Source organism: Larus michahellis, chromosome 3 (assembly GCF_964199755.1).
Source record: "Larus michahellis chromosome 3, bLarMic1.1, whole genome shotgun sequence".
Lineage (NCBI taxonomy): Eukaryota > Metazoa > Chordata > Aves > Charadriiformes > Laridae > Larus > Larus michahellis.
Window position 1 is genome coordinate 107848251 of NC_133898.1, and position 19371 is coordinate 107867621.

The 19371-nt window shown below is 35.2% G+C and overlaps 1 protein-coding gene across 1 annotated transcript in view; it reads left to right on the forward strand.

Annotated features, from left to right (window-relative positions):
* Positions 1–19371, forward strand: part of CSMD1 (CUB and Sushi multiple domains 1) — a 1197588-nt gene that overhangs the window by 1135151 nt on the left and 43066 nt on the right. Inside the window, exons 53-55 of the mRNA XM_074581652.1 lie at positions 452–625; positions 4425–4598; positions 18630–18818. Of these exons, the coding sequence (XP_074437753.1) occupies positions 452–625; positions 4425–4598; positions 18630–18818 (537 nt within the window). The remainder of the gene's footprint in view (positions 1–451; positions 626–4424; positions 4599–18629; positions 18819–19371) is intronic.

Consider the following 19371-nt stretch of genomic DNA (forward strand, 5'->3'; position numbering starts at 1 on the left):
ACTCTATGAGGAAATAGTAGTATGGGTTTGAGAGTTTGAAGACCTTTTAATTCACACTTCTCTGAAGAAAAAGGCAACCTTACTAAGGCAAAAGGGGAAAAAATATCCGTGTTAAAATTGTCAGTTTTCTAGCAATTAAACTGAATGATTTGTAATTTGCAATTTACATTTTCCAGACATTCTCCTGACAAATCTGTCATTTCTGCAACACAATCTGCAGAATCTATACATATGAAAATTAAAACTATTTGAATGTCACTTCACCCTAAAAAAGTAGAAGGAATATCACCTGTAGTTTTTACACCTCAGAACTTGTTCTGTACAGTGTAGTATATGACCCTAATGTTTATTGAAAGCAAAGATGAAATTTTGTTTTCATATCAGCATTCTTGTAAATGTTGGCAAGGTTTGTAAGACTATATGGTTTTGATGGGTTTTTCTTTTATTGTAGCTGGTCACTGTGGTTCTCCGGATCCAATTGTAAATGGTCATATTAGTGGAGATGGTTTCAGTTATCGTGATACTGTAGTCTATCAGTGTAATCCTGGCTTTCGACTTGTTGGTACCTCTGTCAGAATTTGCCTACAGGATCACAAATGGTCTGGACAAACTCCTGTTTGTGTCCGTAAGTATCACTAATTTTTGACTGAATTATTACTACTATTTTAAATGTAACTGAACAGTAACAATGGATTGGATGTTTAAAGGTATTTGAATGAGGTGCTCAGATCAGGTGTTTATTGGTCCTATTTTTAATTACAAGGGTCATTATGATAATCTAGTCTAGTTTCTAATGTAGCACAGGCTGACGATCCAGTAATTTCTGATTTCTGTTGTTTCAGAAACAGGATGACATAGGCATTAAAGTGGGTTGAACAACAGGCTACAGCTGCATAACTTCATCTATCTCTTTCGCTCTCTTTCTCCAGGAATAATTTCTATGTAAACTGTGGGCTTACTGAGCCTCTCCCCTATTTTTTCACCTGGAATACCAAAACCCCATGGTATAATTTCATTGTTTGGTGGGTAAAGCTGGAATACTGTTCATCTGTGCAGTTTTGATGGTGACTGCCCATTTTTCAAGTTGGCCTCCTAATATTTACCAGTGCAAGCCCAGATGTGGCAGGCATGGTATTGGGTCTGTTAGAAAAAATGTGAACTTTTTTATTCCCTTTAGTAGGCTATTTGTTTTTTGCTCTTAATTCACCTGCTTTCGAAAATTCCTTAATTAATTACTGGAACTGTTGAGTCTTCCCTGCTCTACTTCTTTCCTCATTTGCATGGCAGGTTTTTTGATATTTTCTGAACCATCAGCCATTTAATCAGATTAAAGTCTGATTTCTCTGCTTTTTATTCTACTACTTTGTTGTGTTGTTGATTTTATTATTCTTTTTCAGTTTTAATAAGGCTTCCCATTTTTATACAATTTTTGTTATTTTTAATGGAGCATTTATATCAATTATTTCAATTTTGTAGTTTTTTAAGATGTCTGCAATTCAAACATTTTTGTCTACAGAGAAATAGGCACTGAGATGGTCAGCTTTTCTGTTCAATCCACATTAGTATCTTTGTTTAATTTCTGAGAAAATGTATTACTGAGGCATTAGATTTCAAAATGTTCGGTATTTTCTTTCTTAGTGGTAAAATGGAAATTTTTACCTGTATACAGCTGCAGGAAATATCTACCAAATGTCATTGTCCTTTTAAAATCCTATTTATATCTTCAAGTGATTTATATTCATCAAAGGAGAAGTGCCACCAGCTAGCATTATTACTTTTAGTGGATTAATTTTACCATGCAGTGAATAAAATCCCTTCAAAAGAAAGGGGCAAAGCTGAGGGGGATGGTGGGAGGCTACATCTTCTTAAATTGATGTTATCATTACTGTTACGAGAAGAACTGGCAGCAATTTCTGTCATTACAGGTTGCCTAATACTTCCCATTACAATGTGGGATTTTTTTTGCTTATAGCTCTGCCAGGCTAAAAAGCCATACAAGATGACTTTTTTATGTCAGCATCCAAGCTTCAGATGATTTTCCTACATTTATTTATTTAATTTATTTAATTTATTTATTAAAAATTCTTGTAAAAATTACTCTGTTATTTCTGAGGAGGAAAGTGAAAACATACTGTTTATCAATGCTAGAAATGTGCATTCTAATGTGATACTGAAATGGTCTTTTGACTGAGCAGCATGGATCAGGAACTAGAAATGTGGCAGAGGTACCATAAAGAAGTTATGGGCTGTGGCCCTGAAAATTTACCACAAATCGGCCTATATTTTGTGAGAGTTTTACAGAAGATCACGCATCCTTTTATTTTTCTAGTTGTCTTTGAAAGAAATTTCACAGTTGTATGTACTAGACACTGTGATCTTCAAAAATTACTCTCTGCTCTGGACTGTTCTCTGGACTACTCCACCCGTCACTACTTGAGCTTCTTAGTTACATATGAAAGTCAGCCTCCTTCATCTTGCATAATTTGTGACACACAGGTGTTTCCCTATCTCTTTATTGGATAAGCAGTTGGACCACACTTTAGCCAAATATTTTCTGAAAGATTTTTCACTTGCTGGTTATTGGGAGTTAACATGAAATGTGAAGGAAGACATCTGATTAGTTCCTTGTGAGTAACAGCACAAAAAATCAGGAGAGTAACCCTTTACTAAAAGTATTAAAGATGACAAAAAGATAGACTTAGTTGTATAGCTGGGTACTCACACTGGGTATTTTTTCTTGTCCAGAGACTATCAGAACTACCATTATTTCTTCTGGGTTATGTATTTTCTGTTGTGAGACAGAAGTCTCCAGGGCCTAAGAAAAATAATGTGTTAAAGCCTGGAGTATATATTTGAGAGTTATATTACATTAAGTGGGTTGATCTCTTTGCCATATAATAGGGAAACGCGTAATTCCTTAGCGAGTATCAATTTCAGATGTGCCAAGTGCATCTCTTTTCCCATGACATATTTGGGACTAAGTGTGCATGTGGATACCCATGCGTGTGTGTGCATGCATGCATAGAGCAGTTAGTTATATTAGGATGGAGGAGGGAATTTGTATTCCACCATTTAGATGACATAAAAATAGCAGTAGTAACCTTTATTTGAAATGTCTTGGCTACTGCTTAGGTAAACAATATTAAATTGATTGCATAAAAGCCTAATGGTGATTGAAAACACTATAATGCCAAAATTATCTACTTTGCTTTTTTTTTCTTTTTTTTTTTTTTAAAGGTGCTTTTAGCTACTTGCTACTGTGTGAATCCAACTATTGGCGTGTTTATCAGTCAACAAGTCGATATCTAGTAACTATAATGGAGCAGAGGCAGAACTAGATGCGGTGATTAAGATCTCAGCGTCTGAGATCTTTAGTTTCTGGAAAGTGTTACAAAAACCAGTATCCTGTCAAGAGTAATGAGTTCTAAACAGGAACTGACTGACTCTAGGGTATGCTTTTGTTGAAAAGGGCAACTGAACAGAATTATCCTTCATTATTAGAACTTGTACAAGAGACCTAATTTTTTGTTATTAAAACCTATGACATATAATTGTTTCAGGAAACTGTAGAAAATTTAAGGTCACAGCATTTTTTTCTTAATTTAATAGGTTTTTAGATAAGAATTATGTTAACTGATTTAGTATGGCCCTGGAAATCGCCTTATTTTTTGAAACTTGATCATCTGTAACAGATTTAAAATACAACTGCACTAGAATAAAGTTGATCCTGTGCCTGTAGTAACATTTTATTCTGATGTTTAGGGTTTCATCTTCAAATGCTGCAAATGAGATGGTACAGAAAGGATTCAAGTGATTTGGGTAGATTTATTTGCACAATTTAAGGGCTAAAGTCTCTATACAGGAAGGTGTCCTATTTAATTCCCAAAGATCAGGTACTGTTGAAAATACTGTTTCACAGTTGAACTCCATGATAAAATAAAGAGAAACACATTTAAATTATTTTTCACTTATGTCTTGAATTAAAAAAACAAAACAAAACCAAAAAACAAAAACCACAAAGTAATAAAGCAAAAGATAAATGCGTGCATAGGATATTTACTTGAGTATGATAAAAGTCACTAGCACAATGTTGAAAAGTTGTGTGTGTGTATACATTCTGATTTTCTATTGTCAGTATCTGTGCTTTTCTATATTTTTATATATTATTTTAATGTCTTGTCACGTGGTAAGCTAGTGCTTGACCATAACAAGTGTATTTTAGAAGTGTCGTTTAAGTATAATCAACACATGTAATGCACAATCCTATTTTTTCTTAAATTTCTTGTATAAATATAAAAGACAAATTCAGAAAGAAAAAAAACCAAAGCACAAAACCAAACAACAAAAGAGCTCCAACCTGCAAGTGATTCCATGGAACAGTACTTTTCAGTTAGATGCTAGCTTGCCTATTTTTCTTTTAACAGCGATCACATGTGGACATCCTGGGAACCCAGCTCATGGAATGACTAATGGCAGTGAGTTCAATTTAAATGACGTTGTAAATTTTACTTGCAACACTGGGTACTTACTTCAGGGTGCTTCTCGAGCACAGTGCCGAAGCAATGGGCAGTGGAGTAGCCCTTTACCCAACTGCAGAGGTAAGAAACTGTCTCGTATATTCTCCATCCTCTAATGGCTTATTTCAGGCATTATCCTTTACCCTGCCCTCAAAATATTAGGATATAATTCAGAAACCAGACCTTTAGGAACTTATTGCCACCTTAGTTTGAGTTTTTGCATTTCTATATTGGAAAATGACGTGAGTCCAAAGAAGGGCAACGAAGCTGATGAGGGGTCCAGAGCACAAGTCTTAAGAGAAATGGCTGAGGCAACTGGGGTTGTTTAGCCTGGAGAAAAGGAGACTGAGGGGAGACCTTATCGCAGGACAAGAGGAAATAGCCTCAAGTTATGCCAAGGGAGGTTTAGACTGGATATTAGGAAAAATTTCTTCACTGAAAGGGTTCTTAAGCATTGGAACAGGCTGCCCAGGGCAGTGGTGCACTTGCCATCTTTGGAGGTATTTAAAAGACTTGTAGACGTGGTGCTTAGGGACATGATTTGGTCGTGTTTTTTGGCAGTGTTAGGTTGATGGTTGGACTCAATGATCTTAAAGGTCCCTTCCAACCTAGGTGATTCTGTTATTCTAGGGATGATTATTGGGGAAGCCTTTTCAGTATTTTACCTCAAAGTTCTCAGTCTGCAGTCCCTAGCATTTAGTTTATAGACATATAAAGTGTACTTTGTATCACAAAAGTTATATTAAATTCATAAATTACAGTTGGCTATCTAGTCTGAATTAGGTACACTAGAGTAGAGTTTCCATAAATGGTCTATTACTCTTACTAAAACATTATGCAAATGAATATTCATGAATCAAAATGCTATTAATTCTTTAGTAATTCCTAACAACACCGAAGAGATGTTCATAACTTTTGTACATGTGAAACCTGACTTTTCTTTGCCCAAAAGAAAATTATAAAGTAAAATTTAATTCTGCTTGGGTTTTTTTCTGAAGACATCTCTGAACTTGCCTTCTACTATGTGCTGGGTAAGATGTAGATGTTTTGAGAGATGAGAATGAAGGCAGCAAGTCGAGGGAGATCATCCTCCCCCTCTACTCTGCCCTGGTGAGACCACATCTGGAGTACTGTGTCCAGTTCTGGGCTCCCGAGTTCAAGAAGGACCGGGAACTGCTGGAGAGAGTCCAGCGGAGGGCTACAAAGATGATCAAGGGACTGGAGCACCTCTCTTATGAGGAAAGGCTGAGAGACCTGGGTCTGTTCAGCCTGGAGAAGAGAAGACCGAGAGGGGATCTCATCAATGCTTATAAATATCTAAAGAGTGGGTGTAAAGAGGATGGTGTCAGACCCTTCTCAATGGTGCCTGGTGACAGACACAAGCTAGAACACAGGAAATTCCATCTCAACATGAGAGAAAACTTCTCTACTTTAAGGGCGGCAGAGCACTGGAACAGGCTGCCCAGAGAGGCTGTGGAGTCTCCTGCTCTGGAGATACTCAAAGCGTGCCTGGATGCGTTCCTCTCCAGCCTGCTCTAGGTGACCCTGCTTTGGCAGGGGGATTGGCCTAGATGATCTCCAAAGGTCCCTTCCAAGCCCTAAAATTCTGTGATTCTGTTTGTGTCATGAAGAAGCCCATGTATAAAATGTACATATTAGAGAAGGACAAAAAGAAGACATTTAAAAACACAAACTCAGATTTCGTTTTGTCCTTTTCATTTATTTATCCAGATGCTTGTAATGTAATTAAGATTAAAAGGGAAACAAGTCTCTGAAGTTACCATATTGTTATTCTTTCCATTTATGGCCATTATTTTTATGTATTTTCCTCAAGCTTTGGCTGCTGTTGCAGAATATGGAGCTAATATCAAATATTTGGCCTATTCAACCAATATTTTTATCGGATCACTAAAATCTGTTCATTGGTCTAGTTTTTTTTATGTTGTATGCCCTGAAATACCTTGTATTGGTGTAGTACTTGCTTTCAAAGCTAGAATTGTCTGGGTGCATTTATAACTTTTAACAACAGTACTAATTTCCAAATGTGTAAACCAAAAACAAATAAAAAATTCTTTGTCTCTGGGGAGAACCAGATGATTTTTCCTGGTATGGAATGTACAAAGAAATAGAACACAAAGATCGATCAATCAATCGATTGATCAATTGCTCTATCTATGCATGTATGCATATATATATATATATAATAATATATTATACCTAAGATAGATTTTTGAGTGGCAAGGCTGGCAAGATTTTTCTTCTGTGACATAATTTGGCAGATCTTTGCTAAATTATGAATCCTCTGAAAGTGACCTAGTCACTTAGGTTTTTCCTTAGGCTGATGAACCTTTCAGTTCTCTGGGACGGATTCTATCTCATGCCCGAATACTGACTACAAAATTAAGAAGCTAAAGACTACTTTATAAATTTTAAAAAACCCATGATTTTTTGAATTAATCTCATCTTCCACTATTGACAATACAGGTCTGGAATTCTATTGACATCTCTGATTAGACAGGTCCAAGTTAGACAGCTTGTAAAGTGGGTTAATACTAAAGCAGATCAAATAACTTCTCCAAAAATACAATGGCTGGTAAGCTTTTCTCAAGTATTTTCTTGCGCTGGAAGAATGATCACTTAAATGTGAAGTCAAAGTAAGCACTATGCTTTTTGTCCTTTGTAACTTGTCTTTAATGTGCTAAAGGGAATTGCAGTCAGCGAAGTTGTGCTAAGGATACTAACATTGGGACTAAAAATCACATAATAAGAAGTTAACTTCAGGTATTGGTAGCTTCATTATCTCCACCTGTTGGTTTATTAAAAGTCATATTGTATTACAATGGTTGTTCTGAAGAATAATTATTATGTTTGGTGATTAGCTCATCATATTGTTTCAGAGATAGCTGATGCAATTTCAAGCTCAGTGTGTGTGGAATTAGATCTTTCATTCTCATTAAAACAATACAGAGATGGCAATTCCCTCAGTCACTACCCTCAGAATTCATTCAAGTGAGTTAACTAGCATAGCAATATAATTATTGGAAAAGAGAAGCAGGAATTAGCAAACTGTTCCTATTTAGGCTCATGTACTTTTTTTCCATTTTATACTGTTTTGTATTGCTAGACTTCAGTGAACAAACTCCTCTATCTCATATGTGAGGCACTTAAGTAAGGTTCTATTTGTTGAAAATATACTTTTTCACATATCTGTAGATGCAGTCCATATCTGTTCTATTTGACTATCAGAGGCAGAGATTTCATGTTTTTACTGAAGTTCAACCCCATTTACAAGCTGAGTTCAGCATAAGAAACTCACAATTAGTGGGAGAAAAAGAGACGGTCAGGCTAATACTGGAGTGTTGAGGTGTGATCAGCCTTGAACTCCAGGTTGACACTTAAGGTGTTTGAAAGAGAGAAGTCATAAAGTTTGCAGTTTCTCTAGATTCAAGGTGATCAACCTTGAACTCCATGTTGACATTTAAACTCTTTGAAAAAGAGATAGGTCATAAAGTTTGCAGTTTCTTTAAGAAATTCTACTTTTGGGTTCTGTAGAGGAATTTACTATCTAAAGTAACAATAACTGTTGTAAATGTATTTGTGCACTAGAAGATTTTTAGTTGCAGTGAAAAGGGAATAGTAAATACGAACTTCAGTTAAAGCATATCAGTGTTAGACTATTTCCATACCATTGACGTACTACATGCATCTCTGACCTAGAAATCTTGTAGATTCTATTTCGATTATATGGAATTTTAAAATGTTGTATTAATTGTCTTGAGAATTGGTGTTGTTTCTTATTTTAGGTTAGTGTGGTAGGTTGACCTTGCAGTCAGTATGAAGTGGTTTTTCTCTGCTGTTCTGTCTTTCTCAGTCTTTTCCTCTGCTCTGGTGTGGGTCCTCCACTGGCTGCAGAGAATATCTGCTCCCCCATGGACTACCTTCTCCTCTGACCTCAGTGTTCCCTCTATTTTTTCTCACTAATTATTTGTGCCCTCCTCCACTCTCTGTGGCATTTTCTGCCTAAACATACTTTCCTAAACAAACAAACTTTCCTAAACATATTTTCACAGAAACTCAAACTTCCCTCATGGATTCAACTGTGATTTGATGAGAGACAGAGATGGAGTTGTTCAGTCTAGAGAAGAGAAGGCTCAGAGTAATCTTAAAAATGCTTATCTAAAGGGAAGCATGAAAAAAAGACAGACAGGCTTCTCCACGGTGCCCAGTGAAATGACAAGAGGCAAAGGGTACAAAATGAAACATAAGAAAAAGTTTTTTATCTGTGAGGGTGGTCAAACAACACCTGAACAGATTGCCCACAGAGGTTGTGGAGTCTCCATTCTTAGAGGTATTCAAAACCTGACTGGACAAGGCCCTGGTCAGACTGCTTTAGCTGTCCCTTCTGACTTCAACTATTCTGTGATTCTGTATATATGTTATGACTAAAGAGTTTGACAGATGCACATGAAGAATCTTGCTGAAATGGTATGTGGTGTCTCCAGATCTATTTTTCTGCTGATCCCACTGTTTTAGGCTAGTACATAAGACAGAGTTAACAAAAATAGTCAGGCTGCAAGCTTTTCAGATTAAAACACAAGTGTCACAGACTAAGGAAAAATGGAGTCAAATTATAAGACTGTGACCTAGATCACCTGATCTAGGGGAACTAGATGGGTAACTAAGGTAACTTCTTAACCATCTCTGCATGACTCTCCAGTACTCAAAAAATACTTGAAGGTACATCTAAATAAAGAGTATACGACTGTTTTCCCCAAATTAGATGAATACAGAACAGAAGGAAAGGAATTTCAACGAGTAAAAATTTATTCCACATATTGAATAAACACTGTAAGAGATTATCTAAATCCCAAGGTCCCGAAACCCTACTGTTCCTAGTGTGCAAGCATCAAAGCTTATGCTTAACTTGACACTGTTAAGAACCCTAGCTGAAGATGTCTATATGCTGCTGCTCACAATGAATTTAGGAATTCACTGTGAAACAAAAACTTTTGGTGTTCCCTCAAAAGAATGAAAAGAGAAGTACAGAGCAGTCCGGTTCAAACCTCTGTATCAGCCAGGCCTGTTCCCACAGAGCACTTCTCTGCGTGTGTCTACCTAGTTTAATTCTACCTGTGTATCTGGGCAAAGGAGTCTTCTTTCTGTAAGCTGCCTCCCTGTCACCTCATAGCACAATTACATTTACATCATTTCACTGAGAGCAGAATTCGATATACCATTTCAGATTTTTGCTTCAGTAAATACTGTGGTTTTGGAACATATGCTATGAAAATTGCTGTAACCTATTTTTATGATAATTATGCATTTTATTTATAATTTGATATAGTATGGATTAAAAGATGAATCTGCATAGTTGAAAATTATTAGAGATCTCTTCTGTCAAATCTAAAATCAAATAAATCCTGTATTACATTATTTACATGAAAGAAGAGCAAAACATCCTTACTGGTTAGATTTAAGAAATAGTAAACTACATTTCAATGATGAAATTCTGATGAAGTGATAAATTTGCATCCATGATTTTAAAAAAATTATCAAAATTCTGTGAACGAAATGGCTTATATCAAATTTACTTGTAGTGAATTGATTAGAATTTACATAAAGTAAGTAACAGCACTTCTTCTGGCATATGCCTTTCCTTTTAAAATTGCCTTTCATCTAATAAGTGAAAAACATTTGTATTAAAGTTCATTGTTAGTCATGAATTATGAATTTGTGTACAAAGAAAGTAAATCTTCCAGCACCTTAAATATACTGCTGGGAAGGAACTGATGTTTCTGGCAAACCCGTATCATTTAATTCAACAGAGATTTTACATATGACCTTTCTTTCAAACCTCGGTTTGAAGACTTGAGTCAATAATGAACGTGGCTTCACTTCACTGAGACTCTACATGCATTTAGTACAAAATATAGGTTATGGCTTGAAGCTATTGCATAATATTATTTTATTGTACTTTATTTTATTTTATTTTATTTTATTTTATTTTATTTTATTTTATTTTATTTTATTTTATTTTATTTTATTTTATTTTATTTTATTTTATTTTATTTTATTTTGCAACTGAGCTATTATGTATGCATGGGAAACTGGTATTTTCAGAAAATAAAGCTGTGTAGTTCTTGGGCATTCTTTTGCAATGATACATTGCTTCTATCTTTTGTGTCTGTAGTAGGTTAACTAGTAAGTCACTGGCAGGAAATTTACCAAAGAAATTATATGATTTTTTTTTGCCTGACAAGAAAACAGTTGCAGAGGTTTGAGCTGGCTTACATTCTGCAGTCTCTATCAATAAGTCCACACTATTTGTTACTAATAAAGAATTCAGGTCTCTCTGTTCGTTTGTCCTCCTAATTCAAAAGGTTTTTCTTTTTATATCTCATTACTGATAGATTAATGAAAAGATCACTTAGACCTTTTGTCTTATTAAGAATCTGATGTCTACAAGGAACTGTCAATTTTCTTCAGTGGGTATGTGATTATAACGTTTGGTAACGTGTTCTGCTTCTTCACTGACAAGAAAAATAACCTCTCTGGTGACAGCTGATAGAAGGGTGGGAAACATTGAGACTGATCACCAGTTCTTCTAATCCAAAGATAAAGCAACTCTGAACCTAAGCAGTTTTCCATCTATGGAGGTATCAAGGATTCACATAAACTGAGAAAATTTTGTGTTTTGTTCTTCCAAAGTCAGAGGCCTTTGTTGAGATTTTTGCATACTTAGAATGTTAGATACACCTAATCTGTTCATGTTGATAGCATGTTGATATCCTTCAGAAGGATAATTAGAACTTGACTAAGTTTCCTAAATAAAGAGGTGAGGTGCCATGGGAGATGCCATACAGTGAGCTATTTACTGGAAGCTGGCAGAGATGACGCAGAACTTAAAATTACTCCTGCCATTAAAAATTCATCCGTGACAGCCTCTCCGGAGTGGCACCTGCCTGGGGATCAGCCAAAGACATCTCAAAAGGTAGTAGAAACATCTTTTGGGGCAACTGAATACTTTCTCTAACATGTGAAAACCAAGGCTCTGATGAAGAAAAATCTAAAGAGAAAGGCTTGATCTTTCTGATGTATCTGCTAGTGTAATGCCTGGGTTCATGCTGGGGATGGATCTTCCTTGGAAGAGAATTCATACATATCCAAGAGACAAGTACATGCTTTTTAAATTAGTTAATCAGGTGTTCAAAAAAAAAAAAAAAGTGTTGTTTTATAAAATTGGACCCACTCAGTTCAAAGCTTAAAAAAGTAACTGCAAGTTGATGGAATATTTTTTGACACAATTCTCTAAAGGGCGGGTTTAAGGAGGACGGAGCCAGGCTCTTTTCAATGGTTCCCAGTGACAGGACAAGGGGCAATGGGCACAAGCTAGAACATAGGAAGTTCCGTTCAAATACACGGAAAAACTTCTTTACGGTGAGGGTGACAGAGCACTGGAACAGGCTGCCCAGGGAGGTTGTGGAGTCCCCTTCTCTGGAGATTTTCAAGACCCGCCTGGATGCAGTCCTGAGTGATGTGCTCTAGGCAATCCTGCTCTAGCAGGGGAGTTGGACTAGATGATCTCTGGAGGTCCCTTCCAACTCTGAAGATTCTGTGATTCTGTGATTCCGTAATTCTTACTCCGCATTTATTTTAGTATAGAGTTAGCTAGTTAGTTATCAGAGCACTCCAGCAGAAATTTTCCAATAGAAAACATAAGAAAGACTGCATTTTTTGTAAGAATGAGTGACTATTTGGCATGTTTATATCAATGATAAATATTTTGAAATGCAATTAAAAGCAATACGTATCCTAGGTTTCATCTCACGAACAAACAAATGTGAACTATATACTTCATTGGATCTGTTAATGTTATTTAAGGTCTTGTTTATAGCAAGATATTATTTAGCAAATTATTAGTGTTATTTTGCACTATTACCAACAACATTTATACTACATTAATTACAGTGAAAATTTCCTAAGGTCCTCCGAAACATGATGTCAGGACCTTAGATTTTGAATAAAAACACAATTTGGATTTTGTGTAAAAACACAAAACACACTGCTTCCTAAATATTTCAGTTTTATGGTTTGCATGGCCAGGATTTCTATGATAAAATCACCCTTCAACTGGCCCCCATTGAAAAAAATAACAATTAAAAAATCAAACTCCTATGTATTTGAGACTTCTGCAAAGTGAAGTTGTAGGTTGAGTAGGGTTTTTTTCTTTTTTTTTTTTTATGCTTGACTTCACTGAGCAGTTATCATTATTGTGTATTATTGACTTTGCACTGAACTTCACTAAAATTCCATAGACTGGCAACTTTCTAATTGTGCTTTCACAAGCAGTGCCTTCTTTTTTTATAGAGAGTGTTTCTTAGAATTTGTCCTGAAGTCAGAGTGAACCAGAGTGCCAGTCCCTATACATGTTCTAGATACCAACACTAATGCAATACTTTTCAAATAAAAAAGTTTAAAAACACTGGTGATCAGATATGAAAGTTTAAAAAAGCAGCTTAACATTGTTTCAGTCAAGAAAAAAAAAAAAAGAGAAAGAGAGACCGAAAATGAAAAATGAAATACTGTGAATGATGTACTTTTTGGTGATCGTTCAACTTTCTAACAGAAAACTGCCTAAAGGACTCTGACGTGGTCTTTTCGCTTCTTTGTCCTCAAGGGTTTGCATCTACTCAGTGTGAGGTTCCAAATTCATCAGGGCAGACTTAAAGTATTCTCCTGCTTTCTCTTCTCAACAGACTAAATTGAGAGTGCCAGAACTCATTTCCCATGTAACCCTTGACAGCTGTCATTGAGAGAAAGCAATCTCCATCTACTCGCACCGTGATTTACAACGGAGTCCCCCGGGTGAAAGGCAATCAGGGAAACTACTGCCTTAGTTCTGCACGCTGGCCAACTCAAATTCTTTTTCTAAAGTAGTCCTTACTGCAGCCCTTCTTAGCAACAGCCCACTCGTGTATATATATTTAAAAATCTATAGCTGATGTTAAATGGCACTGCAGGCATAATTCTGTTTACTTTTTAGCTTGAGGGATAGTGTTATCTTGCATAATCATTTGATACAACTTCATGTATGATGCAAGAATTTTTTTGCATAGAGCGCATACTTAAATTATGCATTCAGTGACTATTCTGTATTTTATTCATCACTGAGTTGGCTAAACAGGTACTACTGGTACAAGAATGAGAACACTGTATCACACAGACAAGTTGATACTTTGGGACTGTAATATATTCCTTGAACATTCCGTATTTCTGGTCTGCATGGAGAATTAAGTTTTTCTATTCTCCCTATTGTGTTTCAAAGATAATTCAGTTAGAATTGCTTTTGTGTAGCTTTAGGGCAGCATATCTTCATGAAACAAAATTCCTCTTTCTTAATTTCTAATACTGGCTTTTCAGAAGCAAAGTTGGCAGGCTTACCCATTAAACCAAAGTTTCAATGTTAAGCAGTTTTATTTTATTTTGTTTTATTTTAATAATCCTAACTGTAGTAATAAAAGGGACAGCTGTTGTGAATGCTTGTTAAAAATTAAACCTCAGCAAAGACTTAAGTAATCCATAGGATGGGAGGAATATTTGAAAAGAATTGGCAGTGGCAGTGGTAGACAAGCTCTCACTTAGGATGTGATAAAGCATAAGCTCTTAATCAGTCTGAAGATTATCAAAGTGACTTCTTTTAAAGACTATCCTGTGTTCTGGAGGTGGGTATTCTTTATTGCTCCTGTTAGTGGTTTGTTGGTTTGAAGAGCAGCAGTTAAGATTTTTTTATGGTAAGAAAAAGGTGTAAGAGGGCATATGAGCCTCTAACGTAGTTTTTAGTGCCTTCAATTACAGTGGACGGATTTAATTACAGAAACTTCTCCTAGAACTGTTTGTTTTATCCTGTTACTGCTTAATATAAAAAAAAATAAATACAGAAATGTTCTTTGTATTAGAGATAATTGATAAACCAGGTTTATATTTTCTTATCAATGGAAAACTGTCCAAAAGTCAGAAGCAGGAAACTAGGGAAAAGTTCAGATTTATAGACAATCTTTTGATCCAAAGGTATTGAACAAGCATAATAGCGCTACCATGCCTGCTTGATAGAGCTGAAAGTAAGGTGTGCAGTTAAGCTCCTTTGTGTCCTAGGAGTAGTGAAAGGCAGAAGAAGCATAATGTCACTCTTGCAAATCCAGATATTGGAAACTGATAACCCTCAATCAATGGGAATTAGGTTGCATGTCTATCTGCCAGTAAATCCAAAGTCAGACAGACTCAACAGTAATGTAGATCACCAAAACAATGCCTATACAGTGCTCAAAGCACAGATAAGATATTTTTTCAAATTGAAAGAACTGATAATATTTAACAGCTTATGATCATTGAAAGTTCAGAAGTTCTATAGTAGAGCATATGCATTCTTCCTATACTTAGTGCATTTAAACATTGGAAGCACAACAGAGAAACCTCCAATCTTGTGAGGGTGAGTCAAAGCACTGTCTTGTATTCATTGTCATCTGATCTAGCTGAACAGTGTAGAACCCATCTTCCTACTAAAGAACATAAATTCAGACCTCTGTTTCAAAGCTCTTATTTTAGCCATTGTCAATATTTTATTTTGACTAGTTTTAAGGAACAAGAATAAGAAGTTTGGGGTTTTTTTTTAAAGTCAGATAAACCCTGCAAGTAGTTTTGTGAATTTTTAAAACTTTAAATAGAAAAAAGTCTGCTTGACAAAATTTAATGGTTTTAACGGTGTTTTGTTTTTTCTTTATCTGAACAAAATCAAACGAGGAAAAATAATATTTTTTGGAAAATAAAAAGTTGGAAATATTGTAATCCAAGAATTTCTGTTTTCAAGGATTTATGGTAAAAAGAATTAAACCAAGAGCAAATCACCAATGCCACCTATGCGTTCTTGTGTCTTTCAGTGCAAAAGGTTAAGGATGAAATATTTTGAAAGTACGACATGTCATTCCAGGAATTATATCATTCTTCTTCAAATATACCATATTCAGTCTTCAGATTTATTCATCTCTACCTTTTTGTTTCTGTGTTAACTTTCATGTAGTAGCAAACTGATAGAAAATGAGTGAAATTAAGTTGACACTGAATGTGCAACTCTTTTAATTTAATAGCTTCATAAACACTATTGTAATTTTAATTTTCACTGATTCTGAACAATCGTTATTTTAGGGATTGTGCTGTAAGTATAACTTGTTTGTATGTAACATCTAGAGCCCTAGAACAGCAATTTTAGCTAAACAGAAAGATTGTGAAACATTCAGTTCCGCATTCGAAATTAATTGTATCTATATTTTAAAATTAAATAGTGCCTGTGCATGGGAAGTTAATTTCCTCTACTAATTAAGAAGGTTCTCCAATAAGTTTTTCATTTGAACCAAGCGGCACATCCACAGAAATTGTTTGGAGCGTGGTTCAGGGGTTAGCACGGGCAGCAGGACCATTCCTGATGAGCACTTCAGAGACATTCACCTGAGCCTGGAGGGTGGCAGAGCACAACAGCGCAGTCATGGCCACTGTCTGCTGGCCTCACGCCACACCACAAGTGCTGGTATTCTTTACTGCATATCGATAACGGATGTAACTTCAAATGTTAAGCATATACATATGGAGAGAGACTGAGTTTAAGGATATGTTCATACAAGGCAGTTTACAACTGTGCAGAGGATGCAGGCTAGTTCCAAAAGCAGAAGCTTTACAGCAGCATCTGCACAGCACTGTGCCACGTCTAATTGCCTGAGAAACAGGGTTAATTGGGATGCAGCATGCATTGCTTCTGGGAGTTGTGCTAGTTTCTGTAACAAAGAATTGCACTGTGAATACAGACATAGGAGCTCATTCAGATCTAGCTTAATATTTCAGTAGGGCTTCGTGTCAGTGGGCTGGATGTTTTACAAACTTTCACTTACATCTCTGTTCTACAGCTATAGTTATATTGCCGGTGAAAGAATTAGACTTAATTGAAAGTGATTAGTAATCATGGAAAAGAGCAGTAACAAAGAATGAAATAGATTTTTTGTGTAATATAAAAAGAATAAAGCATTTTCTCTTGATAGTAATCTTACATAGAGATCTCCAGAAGCAGGAATTTTCAGAGTTCTTCAAAGCAAGTACAGAGGCACCGACTTCCACATCCAAATCTTTCACAACTTCCAAAGAGCAATGAGATTTTAAGACTTTGCATTTTTCCCTCTTTTATGGGACAAAAAAAGTCAGGAGGTAAAAAGGTATTTGCTTCTGTCAGTGAAATCCCAGTGTAAACACATATGTATTTAACCTGCATATATCTGATTTACGTATGACATTTAATAAGGTTATAACACTAAGTTTAAGCAAATGTTGGTAGTATGAAATAGAAGCTCAACTTCTATAATGTAAGTAAAATGTAACTTCTCTGGTGAATTATTTCATAGGATTCACCATAAAGCAGAATGGGAGTAGTTTCAATTGGGAGACTCTGTAGCTTTACTACTCCTCAAGACAAAAAAAAAGCAGGTCTCTTCCATTAACTGTGTCCCTTCATCGGTCTAGATAATGCCGTACTAATGCTTTACGTACATCATTGTAACACCTAATGTTTTTAAAATGTATTTTGCTTTTCTGTGCAATTTTATCTTCAGTGTTTTCAGTAACAATCAGTAGATGACAAATAGGTTTGCTTCATGCCAAAGTGTTCTCCCCTAACCCCCAAATATTACTTCTCAAATAATTTCTTTGAAGAAAAAATTTGGATTCATACGGGATATTCTTTAGACCTAGGTATATGCTTGCCTAGAATCCATTGAAAGATTGAAATAATGAATATTTAATACTTTTCAGATTGTGCCTTTAAAAGAGAAATAAAAACGATTTTAACTGTTTTTCACCCAAAATTAAATTTTAGGATGTTAATATTTCTTTAAAATCCTGATACTTTTTAGCTGATTGAATAAAATATTCTTTCAATGAATGAAAATTTGCAAAAGCTGACTTGTTCCAGTGTATTAGCTAATCAGTAAATTTAAATTATATGTATGATAAACCTTAACCTTTTGAAAAAATACATGATTCAGGAGTAAAGAATAGTGAATTATGTACTCCATATTTCTTACCTCTAAAATTATAATGCTATCTGATGTTCTTCTACACTGAACTTTTCATGACAATTAATTTGAACTTGATGATATACTTGAAAAGTAGATTCCTGTAATTGTTTAGCTGAAATTTATAATACTAATAATATTCTAAGTCTTTCTTTATTTATACCATTATGTTTAGAGTGAAGACAGGACAGGGGTTGAGGCAGCATTTATAACTTTTCAGACAGCTTTCAGATGAATAGACAACAAAGTTGGGCGTTTGCAATGGAGACGTCAGTGTCTCATCATAACCTTCTCCAAGAAACCATCATGTTCTCTGCAGGGTATAAAACAAAGGATTGGGGAGCGCAGATATACATTATAGAAAAACTAAACAGTTATGACAAATCTCATATTTTTTTAGGTTTTGAACTGCTATCTGAAAAATAACGTCATGCTTTTTGGTGTTTGACTTCACTCCCACTCCACTATCAAATATTTGATTTTTCACCATCTTCCTTTTTCTGTTCTACACATTAATAGCAGAAAATGTTCATGTTAGTGTTGGAAGCAATTTTTCTCATTTTTAAATTAAAAAAGAAGGAAATTAAAAAATAATTTTTTAAAGTGTTATTTAAACTATGTATTTATTCAATTTTAATTTAGTTTCCTTCACATAAAAAAATACATAAAAAAACCAAACTAAGCCTACCAAGAAAACAATATAAAATTCCTCCAATTTCTCTTTTATCTTTGAACCACTTTGAACCACATTATCTTTGAACCACATCCAAGTGTATTGCAAGAACTATAGTAAAATCATAGTATTACTTTCAAAGCAGAAAGGTCTAGAGACTTACTTAGGAGTCAACATATCTGATATTTAAGTCAAATAAAAAATGCAAAGAATATCAAATGGACCAGAGTCATAAGCTGCTAGTGAAGTTACAAAAAAAGCACTGTTACACATTATTAATGACATGACATTGCTATTACGCATCAGTGATAAACACTATTTGTCTTACAGTGGTGAACTGTTCTGATCCTGGCTTTGTGGAAAATGCAATTCGGCATGGACAGCAGAATTATCCTGAAAGCTTCAAATACGGAACAAGTGTGGCATACCATTGCAAGAAGGGCTTTTATCTGTTGGGCTCATCTGCTTTGACCTGTAAAGCTAATGGCTTATGGGATAGATCACTACCAAAGTGTTTGGGTAAGTATTCATTCAGTTGGATTTACATGAAAGAGTGGTGCATGATTTTTAGTCATGATAGACCAAAAAAAGTGTAGTCCCGTAGTGAGGAACAAAGCTGGACTTTAGGATCAATGTATTGCAAATTGTACAGCTCAGTAAGAAAACAATAAGACAAGATGTCATGCAACTTGTCATTATTAAAAATGGGTTTAGGGGGAACTGTGGAGCTATTATTTCAAATGCCAGAAAGTTAAGATTCATTTCCCTTTTTGATGTATTGTTAAGATATCTGAAAACAGATAGGGAAATCTAAAATCATTATTTATATATTATCATTTAGATTGATAGTCTATCTCAGAATTATTTTTTTTCAGACATATTGAAGTGTGTACGTGCGAATGAATCTATGAAATCTATAGGAAAATTTTGCTCAAGAGGGTCTTTTCATAACATCACTTCGTACTTCCTCCATAACTTTTTTCCTCGGGGGGCAGAAATCTTCTGGCGTTTCCTGTAATCAATTCAGTGAGCTTCAAATCTCTAGAAAACAACAGTTTGGGTGACTTTCATT